The sequence below is a fragment of the Oreochromis aureus genome, linkage group 1, assembly GCF_013358895.1.
Source record: "Oreochromis aureus strain Israel breed Guangdong linkage group 1, ZZ_aureus, whole genome shotgun sequence".
In the NCBI taxonomy this organism is placed as follows: Eukaryota; Metazoa; Chordata; class Actinopteri; order Cichliformes; family Cichlidae; genus Oreochromis; species Oreochromis aureus.
In genome coordinates this window covers 11,275,435-11,291,849 of record NC_052942.1, presented here as the reverse complement: position 1 = coordinate 11,291,849, position 16,415 = coordinate 11,275,435, and the positions used below count along the sequence as shown (strand labels likewise).

At 40.6% G+C, this 16,415-nt stretch overlaps 1 protein-coding gene across 10 annotated transcripts in view; it reads left to right on the top strand.

Moving 5' to 3' along the window:
* madd (MAP-kinase activating death domain) overlaps nt 1–15,961 on the top strand; it is a 47,991-nt gene extending 32,030 nt beyond the window's left edge. For 5 of the 10 annotated variants that reach the window (XM_039606235.1, XM_039605998.1, XM_039605978.1 and 2 more), the window contains 13 exons: nt 505–663; nt 1,028–1,148; nt 2,340–2,402; nt 3,301–3,421; nt 3,601–3,706; nt 3,834–3,944; nt 4,029–4,136; nt 5,018–5,182; nt 5,269–5,341; nt 5,690–5,796; nt 9,723–9,792; nt 12,301–12,347; nt 13,623–15,961. In XM_039606235.1, coding sequence (XP_039462169.1) covers nt 505–663; nt 1,028–1,148; nt 2,340–2,402; nt 3,301–3,421; nt 3,601–3,706; nt 3,834–3,944; nt 4,029–4,136; nt 5,018–5,182; nt 5,269–5,341; nt 5,690–5,796; nt 9,723–9,792; nt 12,301–12,347; nt 13,623–13,736 — 1,365 coding nt within the window. In that variant the 3' untranslated portion in view covers nt 13,737–15,961. The remainder of the gene's footprint in view (nt 1–504; nt 664–1,027; nt 1,149–2,339; nt 2,403–3,300; nt 3,422–3,600; nt 3,707–3,833; nt 3,945–4,028; nt 4,137–5,017; nt 5,183–5,268; nt 5,342–5,689; nt 5,797–9,722; nt 9,793–12,300; nt 12,348–13,622) is intronic. The other 5 variants (XM_039606186.1, XM_039606136.1, XM_039606111.1 and 2 more) reach the window with 3 other exon arrangements.
* The last annotated feature ends 454 nt before the right edge of the window (nt 15,962–16,415 follow it).

Sequence of the window (16,415 nt, the reverse complement as noted above, 5' to 3'; positions counted from 1 at the left end):
CAGCAGGACAATGATCCCAAGCACAGCAGTGAATCTACAGCAGAACAGCTGAAAAAGAAAAGAATTAAGATGTTGCAATGGACCAGTTGAAGCCCACACCTCACTATGATTGAAATGATGTGGTGGGTCCTTATGAGAGCTGTGCATAGGAGAAATGCACATAAACCTCAATGAACAGAAACAGCAGTATCAGAGTAAAGAAGTGTGTTGTGGCCAAAATTCTTCCACAGTGTGAGAGGTTGATAAAATTACACAGAAAAAAAAAAACATTATTTCAAGGTATATTTGCTAAAGGTGGTTTTTAAAACTACTGAATCATGGGATGAACTTCATGACTGAATGTGGTGTAGTGCTGGGTTAAGATGAGGAATATGCTGTATAACTGTTTAATTTATTTTGCTTGATTGTGCTTCTTTTTTTTTGTTTTTTTAGTAAGTAAATACTCCCAAGAATAAATCTTCCCCACTTCTGTATTGTTCTTACACCTTGGTTCTTACTTTGTAGATAAGCAATAGCTCTGGAGAGACTCTTGGAGCTGACAGTGATCTGAGCAGCACAGCAGGCGATGGGCTTGGCGGGAGAACCGCCCCTCATTTAACTCAGTCCAGGGGGACTCTATCTGACAGCGAGATTGAAACCAACCCAGCCACCAGCTCAGTGTTTGTAAGTAAAGGACTCACTGTTGGGGAAATGTGTTAATGACTTCACAAGTTAAAATAAGTGAAAGCTTCACAAAAGGTACTGGGTCTTGGTGGGATTTCAAGGTTCAGTTGCAGTTCAGTTACTTTACCAGTAGAGGTTAAAACCTGAAAAAGTTGAAGTGGAAAATAGTTTGTTTTGTTTCTTTAACTAAGATTAAACAAAGGAAACCTACGCCTTCCAGCACTTCAGTGTTTGTGTTGCATTAAAGCTCAAATGGTGTCAAAGAATGTAAATGAATTTAAGCTAGTTTTCTATATTTGCACATTTGTGTACATATTTCGGGTGATTGCAATAGCTTCTGGTTCACTTTGTCTTGTTTCCAAAGGGGAAGACCCACACTCTGAAACCTGGTGTAAAAGATCATTTACCTGCCTTGGCAAAGGGGCTGCCTGCACAGCCCATTGAGGACACCAGTATGAGGATTTACCTTTTCGAAGGCCTGCTGGGTAGGCTCCTGCTCTCTTGTTCTAAGGCTTTCTCTTACAGTTTGCTCCAACAGCTGATGCTTGGTAAAAACTTTCTTTCCTATGTTTCTAAAAAAACCAAACAAACTTGGATTTCTTCTCTTCTGCTTCCGCAGATTGTTCTTTGTTGCTGTGCTAACAACTTAAAATTGGTGCTTCCACTAAAGTAAAGACGGCAGCACTTTCAGTTACCCCTTACTTACTTTAACTTACGCAACTTCCTAATTTGGTTTGCCAGTTAATGTAATCACAATGAACTTTCACTAATTTGGGAGTTGCTTATAATAGAGCAAAGCAGAAGTCAGACATGTGATGACTTAGGATTATGCAATGTTAAATGCTACAAAGCAGTAAACTACAGCTCAAGGTTAAAAGCTGTTTTGTCTAAAAAATAAAATAAACTGTGAAGATAACTGTAATAATAGTAGTAGCCCACTACATGCCAGCATAACAGTTTCAGTGTTCTCCATTGATTCTCCATGTGTCTGAAACTCTACTGAAGGCCCAGACATCACTGCTCCAAAAAACATTCCCTCATTTGATGCTTTCAGAGTGGTTCAGAGTGCTGTTGACTTTGGACTCAATGGAGTCCAAAAACTCCATAGATATACATTTGGTTAAGATTTTGGTGACTTTATATCAAAGCATATACAGATATTTCTAATTGTGAGGCCAGCTATAGGCCTTATAGCTGGAACAATTGTCATCTTTGATCGCTCCCATTAATAAGATAGAAATGCTTTATTCTCTGCCAGGTTTTTCCTTTAATATGTCACTCCTTCCTAACCTGTGCAAATGACTAATTTTCTTTGCTGATGAATTAACACCCCTGAGTGAGTCTGACTTTTTCTGAATGACTATAATTTGCAACAGCAGAAAAAATAGCATCTAACTGTGACTCTGTGTAACAAAACAGAATGTCAAACTAAAGTAAGAACTTAAGACAGTGGCTCATCTCCTTGAGTGCTGTTTATAAAATAACAAGCCAAGCTCTGTTCTGTGAATATCTGGGCTTGCTTTGTCCGTTTCTCCTTGTTTTTGTTCCTCTCGTGTGGGTTTCGACTCGCTCCGCTCTTGTTGTTGCCATTAAACCTACTCACCTCTTCGCCTAACCCCCTCCTGCTTTTGCTGCTTTTTTTCCCTCCTGCTGCTCCTCATGGGGAATTCTTCCAGGCCGTGATAAGAGCTCCGTTTGGGATCAACTAGAGGATGCTGCCATGGAAACCTTTTCACTAAGTAGGGCTGATCTCTTGCCTTTGCCCTTTAATTCCTTTGTGTTTGTGGAGCGTATCCACGGTTCACCCCAGCTAGCTCTGTGTTTAATCTCTGTGGGGTTTTCTTTTTTCCTTGCACATCTGTGTTAAACATACAGAGGGGTAGAGCATGTGAGCAATAGGAAGATGTCTCACAGGAAGATCACAGTTAAACTAGGAGCTTTTAGTTAATGTTTCTTTGATTTTTCTCTTCACAAACATTTTCCCTCTAACTTTTATTTTAACCTAACAGCCTAACATTTCATGGGTTTGCACACTGGATGAGTGTTACCTTTAAGTGCTGTTAGAGATGTAATTACCAGCTGAACACACTCAAACAAGCAGCTGGTGAGTGATACTGTTAAATGTCAAGATTCCTAGTGACCAATTACCACATTGTAATAGGGATGAGAAAAAATGATGTAATGGAAAGTGAAAGCAACTAATTTGAGGCTAAAGGGGGGAAAAAAGCTCCACTAACTTGTTATTTTGGAAAGGTTACAAAAACGGCACTTAAAAGCTGCAGCAGACAACACTGTACCTGCTGTGTGTGTGTGTGTGTGTGTGTGTGTGTGTGTGTGTGTTTTAACTAAACCATTTTGGTTTAGTTTTCATTGGACCTGTTTTGATGTGCGCTTAATTATGATCATCCAAATGTTCCAATAAACCTTATTGTGTGTAAGTGGTGTTAACCACCAGCATGTATCAGACCCTGATACACGCATATTTTTTCCGGTTATAGAAATGTATGTAAGTCTTTGAAAGAGCTTGCACTTGTGGCTGCATGTGGTGTAGTTTGTGTTAATATGTTACCAGCCCAGGTGCAGACAAAGAAGATTTTCAAATTTTGGGAGCTTCATCGGTCTTCTTGATGTTTCTAGGTAAGGAGCGCTCCACACTTTGGGACCAGGTGCAGTTCTGGGAGGATGCCTTCTTAGATGCTGTTATGTTGGAGCGTGAGGGCATGGGCATGGACCAAGGACCTCAGGAGATGATCGAAAGGTTCCACATGGCCATTGTTTTAGTTCAGCCATTGTGATTTATGTTAATTTTCATATGCTTTTTTTTTTCTTTTCTTGGTCTTGGTTTTTTTCACTATGCTGCATCACCTTTTTCATATGTACTCCATGAAACTCATCGTGGACAGTGAATAAGTTCTTCTGTGTTGCATGTCAACATAGATACCTGTCACTGGGAGAACATGACCGTAAGCGCCTGGAGGATGATGAAGACAGACTTTTGGCCACCCTGCTGCACAACATGATTGCATACATGCTAATGATGAAAGTACGGAGTGCTGTTTGTCAGTTCATTCAAAGCACAGTAAAACTGTTTGTTAATATACACAAATTTTTGTTTCCCTGTGAATATCTCAACCTTTGATTTTTGTTTTTGTTTGTTTGTTTTCATGTAGGTGAACAAAAATGACATCAGGAAGAAAGTGAGGCGCCTGATGGGCAAGTCCCACATCGGCCTCACGTATAGCCAAGAGATCAACGAGATACTTGACAAACTGGCTCAAATGGTAAAAATTTGTATTAGTTTTATTTCACCCAGTTCAACTTTAGTTCATTTTTTTGATGAAATATGTGCTGAACTACATTTGCAGAACGGCCGAGAGCTGTCCATCAGGCCCAGCGGAAGCCGTCACATCAAGAAACAAACATTTGTTGTTCATGCTGGCACTGATACTACAGGAGACATCTTTTTCATGGAGGTATGCAAAGTCTTCATTTTATGACTCGGTCACACTAGAGTAAAAATAGGAGGGCAATCTGCTTGTGACTAGGAAGAATTTGTGGTTATCCAGATTATCAGATTGATTACTAGTTGTAACTTTTTGCTCACAGGTTGAGCACGTAACTGCTTTCAACCTCCAGACAAGCACTTTCAATCCCAAGCCAATTGCGCAGGTTGCCTGTTGGGAACAACTGATCTCCAAACAATCATTTTCTGACTTGGTCTGATTGTATCAAACTCAGACAGATTGTGTATCTCTTTCCAGCAGGGGACTCAACTGTCACACTGGTTGTATTCTAGTTATAGTCCTAGATAAAAGCAAGTTTGCAGAGTGCCTATGTTATTTTGCAGTTAAAGTGCTGTACTGCAGCAACTGTGTCACTATTTGTGAAGTAATTTCTGATGGCTGAGGTTCTGGCTAGACTCTAAATGTAAGTAGATGATGTGCATTTCTGTGTATGCAAACAGCAAAAGAATTGTAATTTTCACATTATTATAAATGGAGTTCGTGTAACTGCCGACTTGGCCTCCAACCAATAGCAGATTGAGTCCATCTCATTGCCAAATTGGCGCACTAAAGTTGCTTTGAAGATGGCAACCATGAGTGGTTGCAGACTTAGTCCCTGTCTTTGAAGTAACCATCTCATAGATGAGATTGGAGCCACATTACACACAGTCGCAGTAATTTTAGGTCATGCTGTGGTCTTAAACCACTGTTTTCACCAGTGTGCCTGTAGCATAACGCAAAGGTTGTAGCAAAGGATATTTTTTGTAAAATATCAAATGGTCTCAGAGTGTCTGAAACATTCTTGAACATAGAACAAGTGTGCTTATTTTACTTGTGCTTTATTGTTCCAGGTTTGCGATGACTGCATAGTCCTGCGCAGCAACATTGGTACCGTTTATGAACGCTGGTGGTATGAGAAACTCATCAACATGACCTACTGCCCCAAGACCAAGGTGCTGTGTCTCTGGAGACGCAACGGCCAAGAGACGCAGCTGAATAAGTTCTATACCAAAAAGGTCAGAGGCTTCTTGTGTCTGCATCTCTTGTGTTAAATTGACTTAAGAAGATCCTGAAATCAAATAACTTTCTGATTGCTTTCCAGTGTCGTGAACTCTACTACTGTGTTAAAGACAGTATGGAAAGAGCTGCAGCAAGACAGCAAAGCATTAAACCAGGTATGGAGTGAGCTAGAGCAACCACGGGCTCCTTTTTGCATTTTATTTCATTCATTATTCTCTTTAACATGGACATTGTTTCTTTTGAGAGTTTGATTGTTGAGTAGGAGTGTTAAGAGTATTGCAGAAATAGTATTTTATTTTCAATAATTAAATATTTTAGAGCAGTCAGTATTGCATAGATATTATTACCTATATATGTTGATAATAACATAAAACATGGACAGACCTAAAGTTTAATAAAGCACTGCTGCAGTGTTGAAATTTCCAAGTACTTTCAGTCTGTTTAAGGTAAGAAGAACATGTGACAAGCTTTCAGACATTCCTGTTCCTGTGTCCATCCTTCAGGTCCCGAACTGGGCGGAGAGTTCCCCGTCCAGGACATGAAGACTGGTGAAGGTGGACTACTGCAGGTCACACTGGAGGGAATCAACCTTAAATTCATGCACAGCCAGGTAAGAGACCAGTTCTACTGCAAAGAAACTGTGTCTCATCTCACAGAAGGGCATGAGAATGTAGAATCACTCATGATGGTTCAGACTTCATCGTCCTTCTGTCCACACTCCGCTCGTCTCTCGTGTTTGCCTCTGAATCATTTCCTTTCATCGTGTGACGTCTTCCTCTATCACTAAGAAAATCTTTACAACACATTTGATTGGCATCTACTCATACCTGTTGTTTTTCCCATAGAGGAAGAATTCCTGTTTGTGCTTTTGCTTTTTTTGGATTTGCTCCCCCCCTCAGTTTCACTGTTTTGTTTTGTTTTTGTTTGTGTGTGTGTGAGAGAGTTTATTTGTGTGCATGCCTTTGCCAAAAAATGAACCCATCCTTCCACACAAGTTTCTTTTGACATCTGTGGTGCTCAGACTTCATGTTGAGTTACTGTGTGGGAGGAGATGTTAATCTGTTCGTGTGTGTGTATAAGAGAGACGTTCAACAGTGGTAAGACGGATGACCTTGAGAAAAGACTTTTCATTAATAATTGGCTATTTTATAGCAACCTTTGATTTTAAGTTTGGACCCCTTGAACATCGTCATGTGTTGTCTTCATGTCTGAGCAATAGCAATAGTTGGGTGCTGTGTTTCCACAGGTTCATTTAAAATGTGTAGCTCTGATTGAACTATGCTGAATAATACAAATTAGGGGAAGAAGTGTTCATCATTAGATACCCACTATCTTTAAACTGACATCAGTTCACCCAAGGTCCTGCGTTTTTTATTTGTTTTTTTTCTCCTTTTAAAAAATTCTGCAGCAACCGTGTTCTGGGTAATTTGGACGATCCATCACACTGCAGAGACGTGTAATTGGACCCACTTTCTCCCCCAAAAAACTGAAATGAAACTTGGAGCTTATAATTTTTCTGTTACCGCATAAATTTCTCCCATTTTAATTACATGCACTGCAGTATTATGCAAAAGCCTTAATTGTACCTTGTTATATTTTGTAGGAAAAATGGATGTTGTGAATAATTGGAAACAAAATGCCCAAACCCAAGTTTTTGGGTTAATACTGTATATCAGTACTCAAAGTGAGGAACTTTGATCTATTTAGTTTTAATTCATGATGGTGCCCAATACAATACCAGTCAAAATTTTGGACATAGTGAGGGCATGCATATTTCTCATTAACAGAATATAATAAAAAACTGATGCAAAATTACACAACATTAAACTCTTTGAAACTCCCAAGTGTTTTGGAAAATGTAAATATCTTAAAATTTAGTCTAAACAAGAAAAAAGATTATGATTTAGTTTTCCTCTCAGTGACCTATTGATGATTGATCTTAAACAATGATGTAGTAGAAAAGTAAGGTATACCCAAGATACACATATTTGGTGGACAGCATAGTACCATAGCAAAACGAGCTCAACTTACTGTAGGTCAGTGAATAACTATACAGTAATTATTCACAAATCACAGTAGAGATAAAATGTGGAAAATAACCAAAAATAAAGAAACAACCTAGTGTATCCAAACTATTGACTGTAGATATATGTGTAAATGTTTGGCTGGTCAGCAATCGTAGACTGTATATTAAAGACGGATATAGCCACTGTGATATTGTAGACCCTGTTTATGAAGTGTCGACTTGAACATTTTGGCCCTTGCCATCTTGATTTCTTTGAAACCAGACATGACGAGTAGATCCAACCAAGGAACTGACAGGCACCTTAAATCATAGCCTGCTTTAATACTTTATGGGACACTAATGAGCAAAATAAGTTTAATTTTGTGTTAAATAAGAACTGAAACGAACAATTGAGACGATAAAGTAATCAGAAAATATATGAGATCATAGATCAATTGAGAAATGGGACTGTTTTCCACTTAACTTTTACATAATCAGACTTGGTTTTGCAGCCAGAGGAAACAGCCCCTGGTGGCCATTAGAAAGACTGCAGGTTTGACACTAGAACCTAATTAACCTCCTTCATCGTCCACACTGCTCCACATCAGTCTGCCACCCTTCACCTCCCCAACTCTCCTTCTCAGGCCTGAAACCCTTCCAATTACCCGTTCTCCACACTCCTGACTCAGTTCAGCTACGGTTCCCCCGCTGCTCTGCACAGTCATACACTACCCTGCTCTGACTTGCAGTACCTCTGCTCAACATCCCATCAATGACCCATTCAGTCCTGCAGTAATTATTCATCTTCTTCAGTCTGTATGTGTTTATAGGGATAGTGATTTTTATCCATCAATCACATCTAGCTAGCTTTGGCTCATGGTGTAGCAGCTTTCACATCAAAATGTGTGTAAACTTTGTTTTGCTACACAGCCAGGTGTGCTAATATTGAGCTGTGGGGTTCAAAATTACTCAGATTCTGGGTATAAGTGGTAGTTTTTAATATATATGTACTCCCCTCATATTATTCAGTACATTGTGGAAAAAAATCTATATGCTGAGTAACCCTATTTTTGGAAAACTTGATAGTTTTGGAGTTTTTTTGTTTTTAAACAGAGCCACATGATTTTTGAAATGCCAGGAAATCAAAATGACCATCTTGGTATTTTAAAGCCTAAAGGCTTCTTCCATCTTTTAAATACAGTCCATTGTCAAAACTAACAATCATGTCTATTTTCATAGTTTTGTTTTGGTTTTGTTTTTTTTGTTTTTTTTTTGTTTTTCCAACTAATATGACTGAAAATATCAAACTAGTAGTATATAATTCCAGTAGCTCTGTCATATTTCAACAGACCACTATTACTAATCCCTAATACAACATGATTAATTAAAAATTTCCATGCACAGTATTTGCATCAGCTCAATAAACGTCCTCATAGATCATGTTGGGGTCAAACAGACTAACTGAAAACTAAGTGCAGCAGTGTAGCGAGCGTCCGCCTTGTTGGGTCCCTCTGCAGTGAGATGTATCAGAGGAGGCACATAGTGGGATTTATTGTCCATCAGTAACTACCCTCATTTATTTGTTCTGCTGTGTGAGCAAGTGGCGTTGGTGCCAGCCCTTGTTGCTGGAGGAGGAGGCATGGAGGGCTCTGGGGGGGAACTGAGATGTTTAAAGTCCAGGAAAACAGAGGTGAATCCAGTTCTTAATACCCTAGTCAAACCTCTAGTCTTCTTTTTTTTCTTTTCTTTTTGTCGTCTTCTTTTTTTTCTTTACTATTTCCTAGCAGTTTTTTGGGGGCTGAGTCCTCTGGTGATGGATTTTTTTTTTTCCTTCAGATCATATTGGCTCTTGTAACCACTTAGCTAGATTTTTGATTTGAATCTGTGCGAGGCTCCTGTGGACAGTGCCCTCTCAGAGTGTCGTCGAGTGTTTGTGCTCTTCTGTCCGATAATAATCCAAACCATTTCTCTCCCATGCTCTCTCCCCCTGCAAGGAGCGGAAGGTACACAACCTCTGCTGTGTTTGCTTATTAGCAGTTACATCTTATTCGGTTCCTTTTGTTTTCTCTACCTTTTCTTTTCTTTCCTGTTGTAGCTGTATGGCAACTCTAATTTTGTGTCCTTGTCTACATTTTATATGGAACTTCCATGTATGCATCATATGGGCCATATTGCATCTTTGAGCATAAAGAAAACATTTTTTTTAAGTATCTTTGCTGTTTACACCAAATATGACAAAACTGTCCCAGTTCTGATTCATTTCATTGATGAGCCACGTTGAATCAGCGTTGAGCTTCTCATTGCCCATGTATGCGTTTGATCATGGAAACTTCTCATAGTGTGCTTTTTCTTTTCCTTTCTTAGCCGTTCAAAGCTTGCATTCCATGTGTAGCCGTTTTATTTTGACCTTTCACACTGAATAAAACAAGTTTAAACATGGCTAATTCTTTAAATATGACGTGTTCACCATCCAGTGTTGTTGAGTTAATAATGTTCTGTCTTGTTTTGTTTTGTTTTTTGTTTGTTTTTAGGTTTTCATAGAGCTGAGTCACATTAAAAAGTGCAATACAGTGAAGGGAGTCTTTGTCCTGGAGGAATTTGGTAATTACACCATCTATTGATTCTAGGCCTGTACTCGGCACGGCAGTAACTCAGCTTCACGGCAAACGTATTGATGAAAGCTAATAAGGGTTCACTAAATTGGATAGCCGCTCTCCTCGGGAGCATTGAGACACTGACGTCTGCAGGCGATTAAGTGAGTCATGTATTATTTCGAGGGTGTGGTTTGCGCTTAGTCACATGCAAGTGTTGAGGTTTAGAGCAAGGTAATAAAAGGACAAAGTTTGTGAGAAATGGTGTGCATAGTGTAGAGAAGGAAGGCTGAAATGTGTGTCATAAATAGCTGTACCAGTTTGTGTAGATGTGTGACTCAAAGGGGACCTGTTCTGCTTGTTTCCAATTCCATATTTTTATGTTTGCAGTCAAATAGAGCAGCTTTCAAACATTTTGTAATCCTCATTGATCTTAATGCAAGTACTTTAGTCTCATTTTAGCACACTTCCTATTTACTTTAAGGCAGCTTTCTGTGATTTGCTGCTACCCACAAACAGAAGGTTTGGACAGCGTGGGAGTAGAGTGGCTCTGCTCACAGTATAAAGATATTTGCTCTCAAACTAGTCTGAATCATGTGATTTTGGCTCTATATATTTAAAATATTGCACATATTTCAAATGAGAATCCACCACTGTAGTATTAACATATATACGCACACACACACACAGCAGAAAATAAGGACAAGGTCCCCTTCAATGGTGCCACTCGAATATTAGAAATGAAAGCATCATATTAACTGATTTTCCAGAAACGAAAGAATCAAAGCTTATAATGCTTGAAAATAGGTAAGCATGAAGGGCATTTTGCTCATATTATGGTTTTCATTTGTTGACAAAAGCCATAAATAGAATAAAATCTCTCAAGTAACACTAGTCCCCTCGTAGCTAAATGGCAGCCTGTCCTCCATGACAACAGTGATGTGTTCTAGCCCTGAATTGGATAAGTTGTTACTAGAGTTCAAGCTGCCACCTTTTCAATAAGACTTTAACCTTTTTCAGATCTTAAACCATTTATTTGTTTGGCCTGGTTTAAACTGTTCCATGTTGAGTCAGCGTGAGGGAAGAGAGCAGCAGAGTCTGAATGTCTTTAAAAGCGGTCAATACTGCATCGTGCCTGATACATGAAGAGGAAGACGTTTAGTCTCATTAGTAGGATGGTGTAGTGGCTAACACGTTTGCCTACGGAGGAGACACAGACCCAGCCTCAGGGGGTCACAAGCTAGTGTACTCGTAGTGCCAGATGAATGGGAGGGTTGCGTCACGAAGGGCATCTGGTCTAAACTCTGTGCCAAATCAGTCACGCTGATCCATCCGCTGTGCAACCCCCTACTTCAGGGAGCAGCTGAAAGTACAGCTCAAGTATGAGGATTGTGTCAGAACTGAGATGCGTCACACAGTTAGTGAGTTCCTGTTAAGTTTCATGGAAAATGCAAATGTCTGACTGAAAGGTGAGCAGTAGCTGTAGCTCTCAAACTTGCTCAGACGTCGAGCGCCTGGCTGGGTTACTGTCGTGTCTCTGTGCTGCTTTTGTAATGTTGCCCTCATCTTTGCCACTATGAAAACCTTCATTCTCCAGCAGGTAAAGTGTCGTCACCTTTCTCCTTTCTTATTGAAACTAAACCTGTGCAGAATATTTCCTCACTCCGTCCTTTTCATAGATTTTTTTTCTCCCCCCCCCTCCTCTCTTTCCCCTTTTCTGTACTGCTGATTTTTCCTCTGCTTCTTCCATCACTTGCTTCTGATTCATTTCGGAGATCACCCCAGACTCCATCACTCACGTGGTCATCACTCTCTGACCATCTGTATCTCAGCAAGCGGAGATCTTAGGTGGGACAGTTAGTTTGTGGGGGTTGAGGATTTCCCAGCCCCTTCACCTGTCCAGATCTCAGCCTTTCCATCTCTGCTATGGGTTCAGTTACTAATGAAAAGTCAGCCTGTCCCATGGACAGCGACGTGGTCCTGGGTCGAAGGATTTTGGCCTCTTGTATTGACTCTTCTGTGATGTTTAACTTTGAGTTCACTGGCTGGAAGGGGTTGGGGAGGTCGTCCTTTTTATTGTTTGTTTTTTCATATATGAACTTTGCGGCCTTCTTGGTCACAAACCCTCTTGTTATGACATTTGTGCTCGTATTTGTTCATCATGTGGGCCATGAATGTCCAACCAACCCAAGCTCAAATTTAACATTTTGCTTTCTTTTTTGAAGACAAAGAGAACATTTGATCAGTTCATTAGTCACAATAAGGAAACACAACATGAGCAGGATTTCACAATTGAATTTTATCTAAGCTTAAAGTAGACAGCCCCTTCTGCCCCTCAATCTGAGCTTTAATTGACCTTTATGGTGAACTTTTCTTGGCCCACATCTCATTTTACACCTTGTTGAAAGTCCAACCCTATAACCACCCACCCGCCCCCCTCCCAAAAGCTCTCAAACATGAACTCATTGAGGTTTCTGCTGCCTTTGAATTCTCTGTTTTGTCTCTTGCACCGGCGTAGTTCCTGAAACTAAAGAAGTGGTGATCCACAAGTACAAGACCCCGATGGTGAGTCCTCTCTTCCTTTATCTCAAATCATGAATACATATATTCATGTGACTGTTGAATGCCAGTGAAAAGATGGACACAGCAGAAATGTTCCTTAAATAAAGGCGCCTAACTTAAGCTGCTTTCAGACCAGAGTTCATTTCATAGTTCTTAGAACTCTTGGAGTCAAAGAACTGACTTTTTTCTGTGCGTCTGCACCACATGAAGCAGGAACTCTCAAAGTTTATAGAAGATTTTTTGTGGACTCGAGTTTCCGCTGCAGGGCATGTACTCTCCAGCACAAGAGCGGCCTTTGAGTGATGTGAATGTACGGTGATTGGTCTCAGAGCAGAACAGTTAACTCTAAAAATGGAACAAAATAGAGAGAAATGGGCTGACAGTAAAATCCAGCCTTTATTAAAGTTATATGTGAGAGAAGAAAGTACCATGAGGTTCAGAGTTTTCACAGTGAATATATCAGGAATTTTGGCATGCAGTTGGACGTTACATCATATCAGTGTGCACTCTGGTGGTGCAAATGCAAACAGGAAAAAGCCCTGAAGGTGAACGTAGTTCTCAGGGCGAGCTCCCCAGGGGGCACTTACCCTCAGGGCGTCTGTAGAGCTCTGGTCTGAAAACGCCTTTGGTTTCCATTTCACTTTGACAGTATGCTGACACAAGTGAAAGACCTGCCTTGGTGGCTCTGTGTTGATTAGAGTTTTTCTTAATTTTATAGTATGGGACAGGTTATTTTAACATAAGAAAATTACATTTTAACCACTGTTCAAGAGGTAAACAGCAGAGTGACATCACCTCATAACGATGTTTTAGCAGTTGTAAAATCACACGATGACATTTCTTGATAATGTGTCAATTTTGCTTTGCTAGTTAGTAAAAAAGTGACACATTTCCCCACAACTCAAGTAAGACTATAGGATGATGAGCCTTCAGGTCAGATAGTGCTTCTTGTTAAAGAAGTGCAGGACATTTAAAGATTTTGTACTTCTTTTTTTTGAACTGCTCATTAAGTTGCTACACTGATTAGTGGTTTCCTGCCATCAGCCAGCGGCAGGAACGTGTGTCACGATGCCAGCTCCCGTAGCACAAATAAAACTGAAGTATTTGTAGAAAGCGCATCATACCATCATTAGTGGCAAATGATTGACAGAGTGCCTTGAAATACCCCACAGTATATAGACTGAGAGGAGCCTCTTATCCAGCTTTGTTCCTTGTATTATTAATAACTGCACGCAGGTGGTTCCCTCTCACTTCCTCATGTTTGTTCCTCCTCTGCAGGCACATCAGATCTGTTACTCGGTCCTCTGCCTTTTCTCGTACGTGGCGGCAGTGAAGGGGAAGGAGGCGGAAGGAAAACCCAAGATGCTGTCACCGAGACCCCTTCCTAGCTAGTCTACACCTCACGCTCTCCTCCCCTTCCCTCTCTCCCTCATCCCCGGCGTGCCTCTCTCTACTTGAAAATGGCATCTCTGCTCCTAAAACCACAGACTCGACAATCCCCAACTTCACTCTAAGCACACAACTCCCGCGCTCTCCTCCTGTGTATATACAAACCCGAGACCCTTTTTAGATCCAATTGTGTAGACATGTTTGGTCTGTGATGTCATGTAAATACTTCCAGCTCTTCACCGCTGTTGCCCAGATGTTCTTTCCTAACTAGCTAAATGTTTGCCCGCTCCATTACTCTGGAAAAGTTGCTCCCCCCAGAGCTCTTCTGCTCCCGGTGAAAGTTTTGCTCCTTGTTCCTGCTAGCAGGATCCAACAGTTTTTACTCGTATATGATGTGAGGGCTCCACAACCCATCACCCCCCCAACCCCCGAGGCATTGAGTGCTTGCAGGTCCCGCGCACAGCCTCGACGTACAGCGTAGCTTCCTCCCCTCTCCTGCCCATCTCCATATGACTGTATGACTTATTCTGTGATATGTGGTTACTGTAAAGGTCCAGTCTGTCCAAGTTGGTCCAGCAACCAGAGACCATCGTGTAGTGCGGGATGTTCCATGCTGAAAATGCTACTGTATACTGCACCAGAGCACCGCATGTAAACGCTTCGTTATGGTGTTTGAACCCTAAAATACTGTGAGTGTTCTCAGATGTGTACTCTTGCCCTAGCCCGGCCCACCCGGCTCAATTACTGTTCTAGTTCTACTGTAAAATTTCTCGTCTGTGGTCTGCTGTTATCAATTGCATGTTACTATAAGGATGACAAATAAATATTATATATATTTCTATATATAGTATTTATTTAATATATACATATATTGACTGTACATTTCTGGAAAACAAAATGTTACAAATGTTAATTTGCTAGATGTGCAATACTTAATAAGTAGTTAGCCATTGCCAGAGCCAGGTTTTCTCGAGTGAACTGGCTTTCACAGGGTGACGAATGTAAGAACGAGTTTGTTTTTCTATAGTACACATCGATCGATTGAATATTACGACTTCAGTGTGACACGAGCATTTAGTTTTAAAAGGTGATCACAGGTCAGTCGGTGCAAAGGACTGCTGCTGTGTCGCTCTCTGTGGGTGTTGCAAACCCCACCCCAATCAGTGATGTCACAGCAGGCGGCGGGGATGCCGGGGTAAATGTCACCGTCTTCTCACAGCTTTTAATTGTAGGCAAAGGCTGCATGGATAATGAGCTACTAGAGGCAGTGCAAAATGTCTTTGATGGTACACATGTGAGCTGTTTGTGTGCCCACTTTAAACAACGGATGTTTCAAAATATTCCTGCTATTTTTTTTTCTTCACATGACCATAAATATAAGTATGTGAGTCATTAAAACATTCAGTGTTCGGTGATAATTTAGAGATATAATTGTAGATATTTCCATATTTGTGGTACAAACACTGGAGCTACACGCTGGTACTTAATGAAACACCAATAAAAAGTAGTGGGGAAAACAAGGAATTTTTAGTAACAGTGTAACATCCATGCTGGAATTATTCCTGAGCGACTGAAAACACAAATATTCACTAGAGAAGCCGAAACCAGTGTAGGAGCTGCATAACCAACTGATGGGGTGTGGAGAAATGAGAAATAAGCCACCAAACCCACAGCAGCAGTTCTTCCTCCTGCGACTGACCCTTCAGACACGCTGAAGATGCCATCTGTGGTCACCTGATCTCCAAGGAGACGATCGAGTCTTAATGTCGTGTCTGGTCCCATCGCTGGCTCGTTTACTTTCACAGTGAGAGTGCGTGTGAGTGTTTTTGTGGTTCGCGTGTGTGAATGTGGTGAACACTTTTCTCCAGATCAGCAATATATCAGTACAGCTGTAAGGCTGGAAGATGTTATTTTGATCCTGACATGCTTGTATTTTTAAGGAATTTAACTGTGCAAAAGGAAATCCGAGTGTGGAGAAGATGCTGTTAATAAATGACAGAACTTGATCTGAAGCATCTGCAAAACTGATCTGAGAATTTTCTGCTTGAGTTAACTTTTTTTTTTTTTTAAACTGGATTATTACAACTCATCTCTGTTGCTGTGAAATCTGATAGCTGTAAAGAGAAGGAAAAATGAAATGAGATGGAAGGTGTAACTATTCCAGTATTCAAAAAGTATTTATAAAATATGTACAGCTTTGGCAATATAATAAAGATGTCCCAAACGAAGCTCTGTGTGCTCGTCATCATGTGAACAAGGGAAGTGCCAACAGGTGGCGCTAGTTGCTGAAACCTTTTCTTAAAAAAATAAGTTCATACTGTTTTAAAGAAGCAAATGAAGACCTTAGGCTTTCATCAAAAGAAGTGTTTTCATCCATATCTTGATTATGATTGATTTTTCTTCTACATTGTGCGTGTGATGGGTCCACAGAGCTGCAAACAGTGGCTGAGTAACAAAGATGCGAACGCCACAAAAATGCCAGCATAAAGTCTGCAGGAGAATGCAAAACATCCCATCTGGGCTGCCAGAGAACGAACCATCACCTGTACGCATGTCTCATCACAGTACAGATCTTTTTCCACTAACAGCAGCGGGTGAGCGGGGCAGCTACTGAATAAATCTCAAACTGCTTATGGGGACTCGATCGGTTTATATTCATCACAAAAAGCACTAAAGAACTGC